This window comes from Grammomys surdaster, unplaced genomic scaffold (genome assembly GCF_004785775.1).
Source record: "Grammomys surdaster isolate TR1022 unplaced genomic scaffold, NIH_TR_1.0 125742, whole genome shotgun sequence".
Lineage (NCBI taxonomy): Eukaryota > Metazoa > Chordata > Mammalia > Rodentia > Muridae > Grammomys > Grammomys surdaster.
This window is the reverse complement of record NW_021620574.1, coordinates 115,659-134,754: the sequence shown is the minus strand read 5'-3', so window position 1 is coordinate 134,754 and position 19,096 is coordinate 115,659. Positions and strand designations below refer to the sequence as shown.

The window sequence follows — 19,096 nt, the reverse complement described above, 5'->3', positions numbered from 1 at the left end:
CATGTGGAGGTGCAAGGAACATTCCAGAACAAGCAATGTTTCTCTCTCTCTCTCTCTCTCTCTCTCTCTCTCTCTCTCTCTCTCTCTCTTTCTCTCTCTCTCTGGTTTTTTGAGACAGGGTTTCTCTGTGTAGCCCAGGCTGTCCTGGAACTCACTCTGTAGACCAAGTTGGCCTCAAACTTAGAAATCCGCCTGTCTCTGCCTCCCAAGTGCTGGGATTAAAGGCGTGCGACACCATCGCCCGCAGGAATGTTTCTCTTTGTGCAAGGAGCCATTCTGAGGAGTTAGAGAGGGTTGGATGAGCCACGAGGGCAGGAGGAAGGTGTTTTTAGTGGAAACAGCTGGAAGAGTAATGGAGTCCGGTCTCCATCTAGCTTCATGAGCGTCAGTCTCTTTACTGGAATGTGCATAGAAATGCATGCTGCACTCCAGAGCTGGACTCCTGGCCTTAAAGAGGACAGAGCCCTCTAGAAACAGTGGGTTGAGTAAGGCGCTGTGGAGACACTCTAAGCAGTGTCGGTTCTTACTGACGTAGAGGCCGCAGTGAGTCGAGTGCAGGCTGAGACTGCTCTGCTTCCTTTGTTCTCTGCCCAGACCTGAGAATTGCAGCATGCAGGATCTAGAAGCATTTGTTGACCAAGTGCACAGTCCAGAACAAGCTGTACTGCCTCCCAGTGACAACTCGAGTGTTACTGGACGCATGTCCGGGGACTATGACTTCTCTGCCTAGGGCACGTGGACTTGTTATTGGTTACTTCATAATATAAGTGTGAGGCAGTGCTAGGACTCGTCAGAGTCCTCTCTGTTCTCAGGGTACATGGGTCTGAACGGTTAGCGACTGCAGATAGGCTGTTTGTTGTACAGAAATGAAGGGAGCTAGACATGGTGGCACACGCATTGCATCCCAGCTCTCTAGAGGCAGGCAGAGCTCTGTGAGTGGGGAGAGTTCAGGCCACTGAGGGCTACATAGAGACCCTGACTCAAAAACCTTCAGAGGACAAAATCTGAATATAAATTAGACCAAAAGTATTTCTGAAGACTGTGGAACTGGACTGGTATCTGGTCATCTGAAAGCTAGCTAAAGGGCAAACATGCAGATTCGTTTTAGCCAAATGTGACAATGTGTGCTATAATCCCAGCACTTAGAAGGAGGAGGTTGGAGAACTTCACATTCAAAACCACCACCATGGGCTGCGTAGTATAATAAGGGGCTGGAGAGATAGGGCATCTGTTAAGAGCACTAGCTGCTCTTGCAGAGGACCTAGGTTTGTATCCCAGCTCCCAACAGTCTGTAACTCCAGTGCTTCTGTGAACACCAGGCGTACATGTAGGCAAAACATTCATGTACATAAAATAAAAGAAAATTAATTAAAGAGTAATAATAAGAGTCCAGCAAGATGGTTCAGCTGATAAAGTTACTTGCAGATGGAGCCTGACAACCTGTTTAACCCTCAGGACCCAAGAAAGGTGGAAAGAGAGAACTGACCCCACAGCGCCAACCTCTGGCCTCTCCCGGGTACTGCAGCAAATGCATGTGCACACATACAATCATAATTTTTTTTTAAACTAGGAAAAAAAAAAAAGTGTTTTCAGGGGCTGGAGAGATGGCTCAGTGGTTAAGAGCACTGACTGCACTTCCAGAGGTCCTGAGTTCAAATCCCAGCAACCACATGATGGCACAAAACCATCTGTAATGAGATCTGATGCCCTCTTCTGATGTGTCTGAAGATAGCTACAGTATATTCATATGTAATAAATAAATAAATCTTTAAAAAAAAAAAAAGAAAAAAAAGTGTTTTCATGACATATATATCCAAACACAAACCTGCTTATGGTCTTCAGAAGTTCTGGAGCACAAGGGCAGAGTCTGGCCGTGAATCACACACAACCCACAAAGTGGCTACAGGAACTTGAATGAAATCCTATGGAAAGTCATTTTAGGCTGGGAAGGTGGCCCATGCCTGCAATCCCAGCCTGTTTACTTGGGAATGGCTGCAGCCTGTCTACCTTTGGACTCTTGCCTCAGCCTCCGAGGTGGATGCCGTGGGCATCATGACACCACCATAGCCATCCACATAAGAGATACTTTCCTTCCTCAGTTCTATAACTTTATTTCACATTCAGCAGATTAGTTCTTATCCAAATTGACTGTAGATTTTTTTAAATGTGGTAATAGAGTCACAAGTTGCCAACACAAAGAGCTTGTCTATGACTTGTCATCCTCATTACATTTTCTGGACAAATATACAAGATACAGTGTGGAACGCTCCTTATTCCTTTGGCCCAGACGGTTTATGACCCTGTGATCGATGCGCAGACCTGGAGTCCTGTCTGCTTCATCACACATTTCCACGGTCCTTGGAGGGCCCACTTGTGCCTCTTGCAGCCCACTCCGTGGATGTGCTTGTGAATGTGGATACTGTGTTCTCGGGTCACATCTTTGTTGATGGCAGAGTAGCCCTTTTTCTTCTTGCCACCCTTCCCTACTGGAAGCATTCTGCCAGGCTCAAGTTTGAAAGGAAGAGCTCAAAGGATTGTAGGAAGGAAAATCAAGTGGCAAGTATAACTTCCGGTGGCAGCAGGGTGGAGAGAGGAGGTGAGGGAAGGACGTGTGAGAACGCAATGTTCTACCAGAGTCCTGTCCTGGGATGGACAGAGCAAGTGCCCTCCGGTACAGTAGTGGCTCTGTCAGCCTCTCTCTCACTGGATGTCTCTCTCACTGGATGTCTCTCTGTGTTTTCCAGGCAATTGACAGCATCCATCAAGTTGGTGTGTACTGTCTTGCCCTGGTGCCAGCCAACACATTACCAAAAACCCCACTAGGAGGAATCCATATATCCCAGACAAAACAACTCTTTCTGGAGGGTTCTCTACACCCGTGCAATATCCTCATGTGCCCACATACGTGTGTGACGAACTTGCCAAAGCCCCGACAAAAACAACCAGGTAATAATGTGGTTTCTAGCCAGGCAGTGGTGGCGCACGCCTTTAATCCCAGCACTTGGGAGGCAGAGGCAGGCGGATTTCTGAGTTCGAGGCCAGCCTGGTCTACAGAGTGAGTTTCAGGACAGCTAGGACTACACAGAGAACCTTTGTCTCGAAAAAACAAATAATAATAATAATAACAATAATAACAATAATAATAACAATAATGTGGTTTCTAGCTGTGCCGCCACAGTGCAGCTTCCAGAAGGCGGCCTTTCAGTGTGTAGTGTGTGGGCATAGACTCTGCAAAACTGATAACACAAGAACAGTAGAAACTGATCACCAGCCAGCAGGACTGCTGTGGGTTGGGGGACAAACTGCTGTAACTGCCAGTTTCTCCTCTTCTGAGTAGTCGGCACCATAATCACAGCCCCCTAGGACAAAGACAAAGTCACATGACTCATTAGTGCAGAGCTGAGACTGGAGCTCTTGGTGTCATTGTGACTTTGGTTTGCTGTGGGAATCCCATGCCTAGAATTACCCTTCATTCCTTCACAGCTGCTGAAGTTTGGGGGGAACAGACATTTTATGGGTTATAAATAGAAGAGAAACAGCAGGCTTTGTGTTTGCCATTTTCAAGGTATAAAGCAAAAGAATATAAACTGCCACTTGGAAAATTAAAAATACACAAATCCCTTCTTGCCTGATGTCTGAACAGACACACATTGCAGGGCTAAAAGAAAGCTAAGGCACGGTTCCTGGTAACCAGTCCTGTTCAAATATGTTAGACTAGTTGGGTGCAGTGGTGCACGCCTACAGTCCCTGCACTTGGCAGAGGCAGGCGTATCTCTGTGAGTTCAAGACCAGCTTCGTCTACATAGTAAGTTCCAGGCCAGTGAGAGCCTGCTTCAATGAAAGAGAGAGGGAAGGGACTTAGAATTGGCCTCACTAGCTTGTGCTGACATCTTTCCGTTAATAAGAGAAGGTAATGAGAGTCTGGTTGTCTTCCTGTGTGCCCGGAAACATCAGAGCTCAGATCTAGCCTCTCTAGGTACCCAGGCCTTCAAATGCATTGAGAAAAGAAGATGAAAAGGAAAATGTGCCTTTTGAATGCACTTTGCGTGGTGACCTTGTTGAAAGGTGACGAGAACGTGCAGGGATGCAGTGATGATGCCAAGGATGTGGGGGAATGCAGGGATGCAGCCGAGGTGAGCCCAGGACTCCTTCTGCGGCTGGTAGTGTGAAAATGCCAATACAGTGTGCTTGTTGAGCACTGCTGTTACCCGCCGTCTCAGGTCCATTCAGACCACTGGGCCAGACTGTTGTCACCTCACCAACCACCATATCGTAGCAACAGTGGGTTCTGCTAGTGGGAATAGAAGGTTTATGGAGGCTAACATTCTGCTTCCTGTGTTTACTCATTGGCCCTTGGTTGTTATTGGGGCTACTGTTCTAAAGAGAGTCTGAATCACAGTCTGATGATTAGTCAGGAAGTGTAAAAGGGGGCTGGAGAGGTGGCTGAGCAGTTAAGAGTCTTTCTGGTCTTCTAGAGGACTTGAACTCAGATGCGTATCAGGTGGCTCGAAACTGCCTATAACTCCGGCCCCAGCAGAAGACATCCTCTTCTGGCCTCCACTGGGTACTCACACACATGGTACATGAATGCACACACAGAGACATAAGCATAAAAATGAAACAAACTGCAAAGGGAGGGTCTTGAGACACATTACCTGCACAGGCGTATGGCATGCCTGGCATACCTGCCGTGTGGGGTGTGGCTAGCTGGTAGAGTGTGGGTTTAGTGTGTGCAGACCCCTGGATTCAATCCCCAGCACTGAAGAAACTCAGGCATGTACAAATGTGTCTCCATCTTAAGTTTTGGTGCTTATGTTACAATGTTAAAAGCTAAAAGTTATAGAGCATATTTAATGTTAAAAGTCTTACATTTATTTACTATGAGTAAAATCATATTTTAAGTAATGGTATGGTTGTTCTGTTTTTTTGAGACGGGATCTAGCTATGTCACCCTGGCAGGGCTTAACTTCATGGCCATCCTGCCTTCAGCCTCCCCAGTGCTAGATTACATAGATGTTCTGTCATTCCCCGGTGAGCAAGGATTTTTAAGTGAAAAGTCATATTAGAGTAAATGCTTTTAAAATATTCTTAGAGGTACAGTAGACTTTAAATTTTTCCTTTAAATTTATTTTTGTGTGTACCTGTCTGCATCTGTGCCTGTGTATCACATGAGTGCAGTGCCCAAGGTGGCCAGAAGAGGGTGTAAAAGTCCCTGGAATGGGCTGCAGATGATTGGGAGCCATGCTGTTGGTGCTGGAAATTGAACACAGGTCCTGAAAGAGCAACAGGTGCCCCTCCTGAGGACCAACTCAGCAGCCTCCAACACTGTTCTCTCTGGGATTGCTTTTGAGGCTGAACGCTGCACTGATGACAGCTAGAGAGGAAGGGGTGGGCGAGGCTTGTGTGCACCACGCCTGGATATTTACTTTTTACAGAGTGAGCCGAGTGACACTTTCTACCTATCTCAGTGCATTTAGAGCGCACAGATGCTGTGGACGAAGGAGTTGCATACTAGGCACCATCATTGCTCAGAGGCTAGCTGGCAGCAGGCTGCTTGGTGGGGACTTAGTGACCCTCTCCTGTACTGCTGCCACAGCCTTCTTACCCAAAAGAAGCATGGAGCTTCTCCACTTGCTTATTTCAGCTGACTTTTTCACTCCAGTAGCACGTCAAGGTTGTGCATGACATTTGACTGCCTCATTTTAACACATAGACGACTAAAGGTGTGTGCCCCCACGCAGCCTCATTGCTTGCTTACAATAAAGTGCATCTCATATTCCCTTTAAAAATATGCATGACATACATTCACACACACACACACACACACACACACACACACACAGAGAGGCATTATGGCATACATTTAGAAGTCAGAAGACAAACTACAGGACTTGGTTTTCTTCTCCACACTGTGACCCTACAGATGGGCCTCATATCATCAGACTTGACGGCAGACACCTTTACCCACCGAACAGTCTGCTAGCCCAGCACTATTCATGTGTCTAATGAACGCAGTCTACATCCTGATAGGTGTAACTTCGGCAGATGAGACATCCGTCACCGCTCAGTCCTCTCTTTAGTGCTGTTGGCTGTAACAAATGACACCATTTGTAGGAATGAGCAGACTTGAGTAAAACTGTCCCTATAGATCTCAGCTTAGTGCCCTCCCATCTCTCCCTGGGTTGCCCCTCCCACATTTCCGTGTGTCCTCTGTTTTATCTTTCCCCAGTCCTTCCCACTGCCCTACTTTGTCCACAATGTTTACATATCAGTACCTTTTTCACTGGAACACAGGCTCTTGGCCATTGCCAAATGAACTTTTGGACCAGTTCAGGCCAGTCTGGACATGCTTTGGGGGTGTGTAACTTGAATCACTGTCCTCAGGTTGGTTTTACTTGGTTTACAGGTGTAGGCCCTGCTTCTGTGATGGTTGGGAATCTGGTTGCTGGTAAACGCATAGCACAGGCTGCCGGAAGGGACCTGGGCCAAATAGAAGAGAATGATCTGGTGAGGAAGGTAAGTTCGAGACGGCCAGGCTCATCCCCGTGAACACAGGACACACCTTGGAGGGCAGTGTGAACTTTTACATGAGTCTTTGAAACTTGCTGACCCTGAGTCCTTTCTTCTCTTTGTGACTTTAGCACCAGTTCCTGGCAGAGATTTTGCAGTGGCGAGCCCAGGCAACGCCTGACCATGTCCTCTTCATGCTGCTAAATGCCAAGGTAACTAAAACCACTTGCAGGATTGGAGAGTGTGCGCCAGCATGGACAAGGCCCCAGTACAAGACCACATAACTGGGCATAGCAATGCATGCCTGCAATCCCAACACTTGGGAGGTAGAAGCAGAAAAATTTGGAGTTAAAGATCATCCTCAAACTACATAGCCTAGGCCAGCCTGTTGCATGAGACTGTCTCAAAATAGACAAAGAATAGATTAATTCATGTATATTAAGAAAGAAACCTTAGCTGAGTGCTGGTGGCCCACGCCTTTAATCCCAGTGCCCCAGAGGCAAAGGAGGGCCAATCTTTGTGTGTTTGTGGCTAGCCTGATCTCCAGAATGAGTTCCGGTATAGCCTGGGCTACACAGAGAAACCCTGTCTCGAAAAAAACAAAGAAAGAAGGAAGGAAGGAAAGAAAGACAGATAAAGAAAACACTAAGAAAGAAAGACTGTAAATATGTTTTGTTTAAGTTAATTAACATACCCTGCGAACCTGGGATATGGAAAAGAGGAATCCATGCCTGGTTTTTGTTACCAGGGGAGTTGTCTCAGCTGATAATTCACCCAGAGGCCAAGCCTGTTAAGTGTAACGTCTGCACTCTATCTCTCTGTGTGTCTCTGTTCTGCACTGTACTTTAACCTGCTTATCCTTGTGTTGAAGGGAACAACTGTGTGCACAGCCAGCTGCCTTCAGCTTCATAAGCGAGCAGAGAGGATCGCTTCAGTACTTGGTGACAAGGGCCATCTGAATGCAGGGGACAACGTGGTATTGCTGTACCCACCTGGTAAGACTTGGACTGGTAAACTAGACTCCAAGCTGTATTATGAAATACGACACAGCAGGAGAAGATGGGAACTCAGGGCTGCCATCCACCACCACAGAGCCGGCACTTCCCAACACCAAGCATGCTGTGCTCACAGGTGTGGTCCAGGCTGTGCCCCGCATCGAGCAGTGTGGCGGCTCTGCATCCCCTTCTGTTTCCCTCCATGCCCACTACATAAAAGCTGCTCGGGCCAGCATGGCAACACACTGCTGTGATTCCTGTCCCCAGGATGTTGCAGGAGAATTAGACAGTCAAGGCCAGCAAGAATTACATGGCAAGTTCCTGGGCCGGATAACAAGACTTATAAGCAGCCAAGTATGGTAACACATAAAAGGTCACACGCATCTTGGACAGATCACAGCAGACTAGACGGTTCCATGAGGGGAGGTTTATTAAGAGAGTGGGAGAACGGGGAGGAGAGAGAGAAGAGTAGAGAGGGTAGAGGCCGGCCATGACCATGTGGAGAGAGGGAGAAGGGAAGGGGGGAGGGGAGGAGAAGCTAGAGGCAAGAGAATAAGGAGGCAAGCAGCCCCTTTTATAGCGGGCACGCCTACCTGGCTGTTGTCAGGTAACTGTGGGGAGGAGCGTACCTGGGTGTTGCCAGATAACTGTGGAGGTGGAGTTTAGACAGAATACTAACAACACATACCTTTAATCCCAGGACTCAAGAGGTTGAGACAGGTAGATCTCTGTGAGTTAAGGCCACTCTGGTCTACATAGTGAGTTCCTGGCCAGCCAGGACTACATGTTGAGACCTGTCTCAAACAACAACAAAACATAGCAAGGCCTGGGAATACCCACCTGCCCCCTTGGGAGGTAGGAGCAGAAGGGTGAGGGGTTCTTGGACACCTCAGCTATATAGCAAGTCTGTCTCAAAACAAACGCGCTGAGCAGGAGGCTCGGTAGGTTAAGTGCTTGCTGCAGGAACGTGAGGACCTGTGTTTGGATCCCCAGTTCCCCTAGAAAAAGTGATGCTTTGGGCCACTTGGAGGAGCTCAGTGGGTAAAATTGCATGCTGTGCCTGACTACCTGATGATGTTGATCCCAGGAACTCGTGATAAAGAAGGAGAAAAACAGCTCCTAACAGCTAACCTTCTGACCTCTACGCATGAGTACACACACAGATGGTGATGGGGATGATAATGTATACACACACACATGTATGTGTGTATGTATGTATGTATGTATGTATGTATGTATGTACATACATACGTATACACATACACACTGTCCTCTACAATTAGGAGCAATGGGTGTTCTTCCAGAGGACCCTGGTTTCATGTCCAGCACATACAGGCTGCTCACAACACTCTGAAACTCCAGTTTAGGAGATTTCTCACCCTCTTCTGACCTCCAGGGTTACTGCACATTTGTGGTACAAGATACACGTGCTGGCAAAGCACTGATGTACATAAAACAAAATAAATACTTAACACAAACAAACAAACCAAACTGGCATGGTACTAACACTGCAGAGGCAGGGGGATCCCTGAGCTTAGTGTCCAGGTGGTGCAGTCAAATGGTGAGTTCCAGGTTCGGTGGAAGAAAAGGAAATAAGGAGAAGAGGCCAGAGAGATGGATGTGTAGTTGAGTTCTTGCTGCTTTTCCAGAGTCTGTTCCCAGTACTCATACCTTGAGGCTCACAGCTGCTGTAGCTCCAGGTCTAATGTGCTTCTCTGGCTTCTGCAGACACACACATACATACAAGCTTCTTTTCAAGGTAGAAGACAATAGAGAAATCCAACATCAGTCTCTGACATCCACCTCCATGTGTGCACACACGTGCACAGGGGCACACACAGACATGCACACGTGCACACATACACACAATGAAATGGATAGATTCCAGTAAGTACTTGGTGACTGAGTAGATGAGTAAAGACAGCTCTTTGACCTGTGGGGTCCTTGAAGCTGGGCATGCTGGTCTTCGCCTGCTTCCCAGCTCCCTGGTAGCCAAGGCCAACCTGAGCAACACACTGAGACCCCATCCATTAAAAAGGGAGTGAAGGGGCTGGAGAGATGGCTCAGCGGTTAAGAGCACTGACTGCTCTTTCAAAGGTCCTGAGTTCAATTCCCAGCAAACACATGTTGTTTCACAACCATCTGTAATGGGATCTGATGCCCTCTTCTGGTGTGTCTGAAGACAACAACAGTGTACTCACATACATAAAATAAATTAATCTAAAACAACAACAACCAAACCCCTTTGGGGGGGGGGGTGAAGGGGCTGAAGAAGGTCAGTACTGGAGTGCATGCCAAGGCTCTGGGCTCAGCACTGAAACCAAAAAGGAGTCATTCGTGCAGTGTCCAGGAACAGAGCATGCCTGTGTGAACTGCTGAGTTCACTCGTCACTCCATGATTGGTGAGGACACTCTGTGGCTCTTTCATCATTCAGAATACACCATCTCTTCGTAAGATGAGTGTAGAATTTATTTGGTGAAAGTTTTGTGTAAGTAGTCATTCTTAAAGAGTTTATTTACCTATTACTATCTATATGTGACATGTGTCAGAGTAGGCACATGGACGTCAGAGGGCACCTTTCAGGAGTTGCTTCCCTCTCTCCACTGTGGGATGCAAGCATGGAACTCGGGCCAGCAGTGAGCATCATAGCATGTGCTTTTACCTGATGAGCATCTCACTAGCCCAGGATTCAGAGTCTTAGATAAAAATTTTGACTTGAAAGGCAAACACAAGAACACAAGCACAGCGACGTTTGCCTCGCCCTCCTTTGTCACATCTGTCCCGAATGGAATGCCCAGAGTCCTTGCTTGTCTGTCTCCATTGCTCTGCCTCACTGCTTCCTGGTCTCTTCCCCTCCTCTACTTCACTCTGTTGTTCCTACTATGCTCTTCATTTGTGTGAGCACTGAGATTGCCTAGGAGACCGTCTGTTCCCAGGAGGATACGTCATGTATGTTCATGTGAAACCGCCTTCCATCTACCAGTAGTGACATGGCAGGCCCACAGCACTGAGCTGCGTTCGTTGACCCACAGTGTCTGAGACGTCCAGTTGCTTTTCCTGCTCCAGCAGCTTTTCCTTTTGTGCAAGGAAAGCTCAGCGATCCTCACTTCTCCTCTGTCCTTATTTCCTTAAATACCCTTGATTTCTACAGTTGTTTCTAATAGTTAGGAACAGCAAACAGTAACAACCTACCTTCCAGCATCTTCCAAGAGCTCACTGCTGGGCCTGAGGATATAGCTCGGGGGTATGACACATGCTATTCATGTGCAAAGCTCTAGGTTTAACACCACCACCCGTGTGTGTGTGTGTGTGTGTGTGTGTGTGTGTGTGTGTGTGTGTGTCTGTGTGTCTGTGTGTGTGTGTAAAGATGGTCTCCATTTTAGCCCAGGTTGGCTTTAACTATTGCTGTGTAGTCCAGGCTGATCTTGAACACGTGGCAATATGCCTGCTTCAACATCTCAAATGCCAAGTATGAGGCACTGTGCCAGACTTTGTATTCTCAATTATTAAAGTTAATTTAGTCGGTGTCTTGTTTGAATCATGGTCTAGTAGGCTACATGAGCCAGGTGTGGTGGCTCACAGGCTGGCCCAGAGAGACCTTATATGCAGCACATATGTCACCTGGTTGGGAATGGGTGTTTAGAGGCTCTGGGTTCAGTTCCTTGGGGATAGCAGCGGCTAAGTGACCCCCCTGACATTGTCTTCTATCTCGCAGGCATCGAGTTGATTGCTGCGTTCTACGGCTGCCTGTACGCAGGGTGTATACCTGTGACCGTACGGCCCCCTCACGCGCAGAACCTCACTGCCACTTTGCCCACAGTGCGCATGGTCGTCGATGTAAGTGCCTTCTGTACCTGCCTGTCCCCATTCCAGAGTCCACACTCAGACAACTGAGTATCTTCAGTCACTTCTTGCTTCCGTAGTGCCAAGTAGTCAGGTTTTTCTCCTAAAACCTCTCCCTGCGTGGTGTGGTGTGTACTTATGATTCTAGCACAGGGCAGAGGCAGAGGCAGAGGCAGGGCTGTGAGCTCTCATGTAAAGAGAGTCTGTGTCAAAACAAACAGGACACAAAAGCAGACTACAGCTTCCTCCTCTGTTTTTATCTGGCCTCCAGGACTTTGAAGAGACTTGGAGAGCAGTGATTGGCAGGACAGGGAACTGTACATGCTAGTCCTAAATTCTGAGGAGAGCTCCGACTAGTCATTTTTGCATAGATTTGACCCCCATTTCCTTCTTAAAACACATTATTACCTGTCAGACTTCTTTCCTGCACAAGAACCAGCATAATTATTCATGTCAGGTTCTCCTAGTCGGGCCATTTTTATTGGAGTTAATTTTGACTATTTAGCTAGCATTAAAGTATGTAGAGGGGAAGGACTCCCAGGGCCCGACCCCAAGGAGCACGAGTTACTTGTATTTAGAAGTGTGGTCACTGATACGTTCCCTCGTCCCGGTGGTTGACCCTATGCCTGTGTGCAGATGTGTAGCACTAGCTGGACTCAGAGGCTTAAATATAAATTAATTAAAAATTGTAAAAGAGTGACAAGAAGCTGGGAGGGGATGAGATGAGGCTGGGAGGAGGTAGTGGGTGAATATAGTCAAGACTCTCTATACATGTGTGATGCTTTCAAGGAAATAAAAATTAAATATTTTATAAAGCTGTGCAGAGCTGTGATACGGCTCAGTGGTCAGCACTTATGACTCCTTAGCAACACAAACAGGAGCCCCTGAATTTTGTTCTGGAGGTGCTAGGAGATGGTTTGGTTTGGTTTGGTTTTTCGAGACAGGGTTTCTCCATGTAGCCCTGGCTGACCTGGAACTAGCTCTGTAGACCAGGCGGGCCTCAAATTCAGGTAGCCTCCTCTGCTTCCCATGTGCCGGGATTAAATGACTGCACTGCCCCTTTCCCACATAAGTTTTTATAATATATGCAATTGAAATGGAATAAACCTACATTATTTAATACCCTGAGATCTTTAACAGAAGGCAGCCTGGGCTAGCACACTGACAGTCCACACACTTGTAATTGATGGGACATTTGTCTCTCCAAGGGCTGCTGTTGGGTCGATAGCATAAGCCACACTATCATAGATGATTCCATTACAGTTTAATTCAGAGAGGCCTGGGGATGCATTGGGAATCTCTTTCTGTTGACTCATTTTGTGGGTGAAAGTAGGTCACTGCATCTCCCCGCACTGCTGAACAGAGCTCACCATGTGGGTGCTTCTGTCTGGCTCCATGGCCTCGGACTAGTGTCTCCATTGCACACCCCAGTTCTAAGCTCTCACCACCTCCTCCCCTTCCCTGCGCACCACGGACCCATGTCTTGGTATTCTGTCTTTACAATGATTAGGATAGTGGGGTTCTTCCTGAGTGTATGCCCATTGTAAGCAGCAGCCCCTGTTGTTACAACATGGCTGTCATCCTGGTATAATTAAGTATGACACATTTTCCAAAATAAAAACACAAAGAAAAAACTGTGATGCAACCTGGCCAGGCTGGTGAGCAGTCTCCTCTTAACATGGCCAGTGCTAAGCCTTCTGCTCTTTACTGCTGTGCCTGTGTTTCTAGGTCAGCAAAGCAGCGTGTGTCCTCACCACTCAGACTCTGATGCGGTTGCTCAAGTCTCGAGAGGCAGCAGCAGCTGTGGATGTGAAAACCTGGCCAGCCATCATTGACACAGGTGAACTGGAGGGGGCAGTGCTTCAGGGTGGTTACCATTCACTGCCAGAGGTTTCCTAGAGTCTCACACCACACAGCTTTCCTGCCTTAACACCCTTCATCTGCTACACAGAACAAAGCCAGACATCTAGTAAATGTGTACTACCAATACACCGGACACAGTAAAGCCAGGTCCAAGAACCAGCCCATAAAATGCTAAATGCTCTTTAAACAAAATATCTTGCTGGATGTGATAGCTCATATCTATAATCTCAGAACAACTCCAGAGTCTGAGGCAGGATTGTTAGTTCAAGCCCAGGCTGTGCTACATCATGAGAGACTGTCTTAAAATTAAAAAAGACAAAAAGTGTTTTAATGATGCTTTTTACATCGTCCAAAGATGTTTCGTGGCCAGGTGTCTGGAGGTCCATATGAAGTACTGAGACCAAGGGGCTGGAGAAATAGCAAGAGTGAGGAACTCAGTTTCATCTCCAGGAACAACATAGCCAGCTGTGCATGGAGGTGTTCACCTGTCATCCCTGCCCTGAGGAGGTGCAGACAGGTCCCTAGAACTTGCTGGCCAGCCAGTCTAGCCCAGTGAGAGGCGCTGTGTCGGCAAACCAAGGTGGATGACTCCTGAGAAATGACACCCAAAGTGGGCCTTGACTTCTAGGTGTGATGTAATTAAAACAACGGTGGACTAGAAGTCAGAAGACCTGGGCTCTGGCCTGAGCTTCCTCACTGCCTGTACAACCTGTTCTAAAATATCAAATGTGATGCAATATGAAAACCAGAATATGCATAAATTTTAGGTAATATTCACATTAAAGAATGGGGAAGACATTGGGAATAGCTGGAGGACTCATGGAAGAGGAAGAATGTGGGCTCTGCACCTAGATAGGACTTAAATCCTGACCAATACCGCTGCAGCTCTGAGTACCTCTTTAGTTTGGGCAAAAGTCTCTGTAAGTGAAGTTTATAGAGACTGCAGTCGTGTCCAGCTGTAGTGTGGAGCCGCAGCCGCAGTGGTGACAGCTCACCCTGTTAAAAGAAGTCTTCTGCTTGACCAGAAATAGGCACCCTGTGGTGTGAGGTTTAAAATTCACTGTTGTTTCTTAACCAGGAAAGCAGAGAGCCATCAAAGGAGTGTGGCTGGGCTAGAGACGTGAGTGAAAGACAGTAACTCTCCTCTAGAAGAGGGACTGTGTCACTTTTACCGTTGCTGTGATAAAGTATTATGTGAAATAAGGAAGGAAAAGTTTGTTCTGCTCACAATAACTCCCTGGTAGATGTACCTAGAAGGGAACTCCAGGTCCTGTCAGGTTATAGTCAGTGTCGTCACACCATGCATGGTTAATACAAGACACTGAACTGTAAGTGGTGTTTAACAGGAAAGTGTTACAACAGTTAATACATTTTGAGCATATACACAGTTCTTTTTAAAGTGGTTCGTGTGGAAGCTGGAGGGATGACTCAGGGGTAAGAGCACTGGCTGCTCCTGCAAAGGACTCAGGCTCAGTTCCCAGCACCCACACGGCAGCTCACAATCACCTGTAACTGCAGTTCCAGGGGATGCACGCCTCCTTCCAACTTCTTCAGGAGGCTCCTGACGTCTGCAGAGTTCTCGTGGTATGGAATCGCTGGTACCCTTTGGCCAGCGGCGTCATAGCCCTGTGTTGCTGAGGATGACTGTCATGAGCTGCGGGGTTGGCAACAATAGCTCAGGCCTTCACACACCCCAGAGCTGACTTGGCCTTAGAACGCCATGAAGCAGTGAAGGAGCGATGGTTTCTGTGTTCTAGCATGTCCACTTTACAGCAAATATCTTCTTTGTTTTACAGATGACTTACCCAGGAAACGGTTACCTCAGCTGTATAAACCACCCACGCCTGAGATGCTGGCATATCTTGACTTTAGTGTTTCCACAACTGGCATGCTCACAGGAGTGAAGGTAACACAGGAGTGCTTGCTCCATGCTGGGGAGCTTCCAGACTGCAGTGAACAGCCATGAGCACTGCTCAGGGTCCTCACATGTGGAGGCCAGCCAGCTGTGCCAGATGCCAGTGGGTGGGTCAAGTGTCCTGGCTATATTTAAATCTGAGTGCCAGCTCTTCCGGAGAAAGTTATCCCAGAGGATTTGCACTATGAAGTGCTGGGTCCAGATACAGATGCTTTACATAGCAAGGGCTCTAGGTAAAGTCAGTTTGCAGCCTTCACCCAGATGCCATGGGACTGTCAGCTATGGAGTGGAAACCTGTCTTCTTAGTTTGTGTTTAGGCTGTGAAGCAGTAAAACGCACACATGATGAGAGAGTTTGTGGAGCTGAGGCTGAGGCTGAGGCTGGTGAGCGCAGCTCCTCTGCCCGGGGTGACATCCGTCCTTCTGTGTCCCTTGTTTCACAGATGTCCCACTCTGCAGTCAATGCTCTCTGCAGAGCCATCAAGCTCCAGTGCGAGTTGTACTCTTCCCGGCAGATCGCCATCTGCCTTGACCCTTACTGTGGACTTGGCTTTGCACTCTGGTGTCTCTGCAGGTAGGATGGAGAAGCCCAAATGTGGCCACCTCACCCTTCCTTTAGCTCACTTGGTTTGGTGAACTTCAAGAAAATTCAGGCTATTTCCAAAATCTAAACACCTTATGTGTTGCTGATGTTTGTTTGGTATCATCTGTTTTTAATTCTCGCTGAATTTTCTGCCTCCCAGAAAATGGCACTGTTCCCATACCTGCTTTCTCTTCCATCCTGTAATCCTAGTTTTAGAAGCAAAGCCAAGTCAGAAGGCTGATTCTCGGGTGAAATATGACACGTTTGACAGCCAGAATGTGCCCCCTAGGCTTGGCAGGAAGTGCCTAGTGGAAGGCAGTGACATCATGTGGCTGGAACGCAGCGGTCTGCCCTGCCAGTCTGCTTCCTGCGGACTGGCAAGTCCCTGCTCTTTCCACTGCCTGACAGGAGCCCGTATCTCAGGCCTGCATTTTCACTTCCTGTGCAGATCTCACAAGTCCCTGTCACTCCTCCAGCCCCTTCCTCCTGTCCCTGTTTCCATCTGGGTAGTGCTGTCCACCAGGGCCCAGGGTAAAAACTTAGGCGTCATCTTCAATTTTTCTGTCTACATACCAATTGCATATAGTGTTCATTGGGTCAGTTGTTCCAATACCTGTCTATACATTAAACTCACTTCTGGCACTTGGAGAAATTCAACAAGAGCAAGAATGGTAACGTGTACCTGTAATCCTGGAAATTTGGGAGGCTGAGGCAGGAGAATCGTAAGGCAGTCATGGTTGTCTAACAACACCCCATCACAATAAGGAACAAAGGGGCTGGGGAGATGCTCAGCACTTAAGAGCACTTGCTTGTTCTCTCTTAGAAGGCTCATGTTCCTAGCACCCACAGCACCACAACTGGCTGTGGCTGGAGTAGCATGCTGTTAATCCCAGTGGTGGCTCACACCCTTGATCCCAGCACTTTAAGGCAGAGCCAGGTGGATCTCTGAGTTTTAGGCCAGTCTGGTCTACAGAGTGAGTTCCAGGACAGCCAGGACTACACAGAGAAACCCTGTCTCAAGAAACCAAAATAAATAGATAGGCAGGCAGGCAGACAGACATAAAATGAAGTAAAACTCTTCTTGAAAAAGGAAAAGAACAAAGTATGGTGGCTCCCTTCTATGATTCTAGCCCTTGGGAGACTAAAATGGAAGGTTGCCCATGAGTTCAAGGCCTCCTGTTGTGGTATTCTCTGCATCTTCATACCCTGGCAAATTACCCATTTTACATGAAAGAAGTTGATGAGGCCTTTTCTGGACTGGATTGACCCAGACCCCAACTGTGGTTACTGGACTCTTGGTCCTGGGTTTTCAGAGTTAGCTGTCATGGCTGTAGACTTCCAGGTGACCCCACATTTCTTCTGTTGCCCTGCCGTACCTTTGTGGGTCAGCCCTCACCGTCCCCCCATCCCTTGCCCGGACCTCTATGGCTCCTCTAAACCCAGCCTCCAGGGCTCCAGCTCCAAGTCCCCCTGCATGCTGGTTTATTTTTTTTTATTTATTTATTTTATTTATTTATTTATTTATTTATTTATTTATTTAATTTTTGAGACAGGGTTTCTCTGTGTAGCCCTGGCTGTGCTGGAACTCACTCTGTAGACCAGACTGGCTTCGAACTCAGAAATTCGCCTGCCTCTGCCTCCCAAGTGCTGGGATTAAAGGCGTGCGCCACCACCGCCCGGCATTCTTGACTCTTCCTATGAATTTGTTTGCACACCTACCGTAGCCTGCCTTGTTTTCTGGTCACGTGTCTTGTGAGTCATACAAGAGTAAGAGGAGTGGTCAGCCTTGTAGCAACGGCCCTCTGCTGTCTCTTTCCTGCTGATGCTAAGATGCTGAGGATAAATGTGTCAGCTCTCCACCTCTTCTTTGCAGTGTGTATTCAGGTCACCAGTCCGTCTTGATCCCTCCTATGGAGCTGGAGAACAACCTTTTCCTCTGGCTCGCCACTGTCAACCAGTACAAGATCAGAGACACCTTCTGCTCCTACTCAGTCATGGAGCTCTGCACTAAAGGGCTGGGGAACCAAGTGGAGGTGCTGAAGGTGAGAGCGGCCACACGAGAGAGCGCGAGCAGTGCTGAGAGGGTTGACAGGTGGGGCGGGGCTTGGTACAGCAGGAGCAGGCTGCTCAGCATGCCAGCCGCCCTTGCCCTCTTCTGTCCAGGACTGAGTGCATAGCTTGTAAACGGCAGGGACTTGAATGGCCCTCTTCCTAATTTAGTGCATTCTTTCAAAGCTAATTTTATTCTTTGTGGAAAGGGAGAGGATCTATTTATATAATACTGTGTGAGAAATTCCCCTCTGGTAGATTTTCCCAGTAAAATGTAAACCCCAAAACACTGGGGATCGGGCGCTCCCTGAGGAACAGGGTCCTTGTTCATGTGCATCCAGTGACCATATATGAGGAAGTCGCGTACTGAATTCCGTAACAGAGAAATAGGACCCAAGAACTAAAGCAGGAGGTGAGGAGCTAGCTGCCTGGAGTTCTGGGCTTGCTTTTCTACTAGGACTAGGAAACTCGAGAAACTCGAGAAAGTGGCTAGAACAGAAGAAGTACAGCACTGCGAAGACACGCCTAAAAGCTTGGGGTTTACCCCTCCCTTCTTTTTGTGGTGGTGACAGTGAAATCCAGGGCCTGTACATCCCAGCCCAGTGCTTCCCACCCAGGCCCAGCCCCAGTCCCAGCCCCAGAGGACATACATGGAGTAGATCCATCTGCAGCTGATTGTACCTAGATATTTGGTCATTTCTTTTCTGAAAAATACTTTTCTCCATGTCTGAACCCAGAAGGTAGCTCTTGGCTTTTCCTAAACAAGAAGGGATCTTTCTAATTATGTTTCTGGCATCAATTTCTTCCAGACCCGAGGGATCAACCTTTCCTGCATCCGGACCTGTGTGGTGGTCGCAGAGGAGCGGCCCCGCATCAGCCTCCAGCAGTCCTTCTCCAAGCTCTTTAAAGACATCGGTCTGTCCCCTCGAGCTGTCAGCACCACTTTCGGATCCAGAGTCAATGTAGCAATATGTTTACAGGTAACACCATGTTGTTGTGTGGTATTGAATAACTCTATTAGTTCTTACAATGATGCTGCCAGACCCCCAATAATTGAGTCAGAGTCCTCTGGATTTATTTAATCAGCATTAGCACAATTACTAGGCAATGTTTTGTAAAAGATTTACTTGTTTATTTATTTTATGTGAAAAGGTCATTAGATCCAATTACAGATGGCTGTGAGCCACCACGTGGATGCTGGGAATTGAACTCATCACCTCTGGAAGAGCAGCCAGTGCTCTTAACCCCTGAACCATCTCTCCAGCCCCACACCACCCCCAGCAATGTTTTTTACACTAGACTGGCTATTTCTCAATTGCGCTCCCCAAGTTACTTGAT

General features: G+C 47.7%; 1 protein-coding gene across 1 annotated transcript in view; it reads left to right on the top strand.

Moving 5' to 3' along the window:
• Positions 1-19,096, top strand: part of Dip2b (disco interacting protein 2 homolog B) — a gene marked incomplete at its 5' end in the record, with an annotated part of 109,850 nt that overhangs the window by 72,477 nt on the left and 18,277 nt on the right. Inside the window, 10 exons of the mRNA XM_028788260.1 lie at positions 2,745-2,946; positions 6,407-6,516; positions 6,642-6,722; positions 7,382-7,505; positions 11,222-11,343; positions 13,078-13,189; positions 15,009-15,118; positions 15,570-15,700; positions 17,583-17,751; positions 18,568-18,738. Coding sequence (XP_028644093.1) covers positions 2,745-2,946; positions 6,407-6,516; positions 6,642-6,722; positions 7,382-7,505; positions 11,222-11,343; positions 13,078-13,189; positions 15,009-15,118; positions 15,570-15,700; positions 17,583-17,751; positions 18,568-18,738 — 1,332 coding nt within the window. The remainder of the gene's footprint in view (positions 1-2,744; positions 2,947-6,406; positions 6,517-6,641; positions 6,723-7,381; positions 7,506-11,221; positions 11,344-13,077; positions 13,190-15,008; positions 15,119-15,569; positions 15,701-17,582; positions 17,752-18,567; positions 18,739-19,096) is intronic.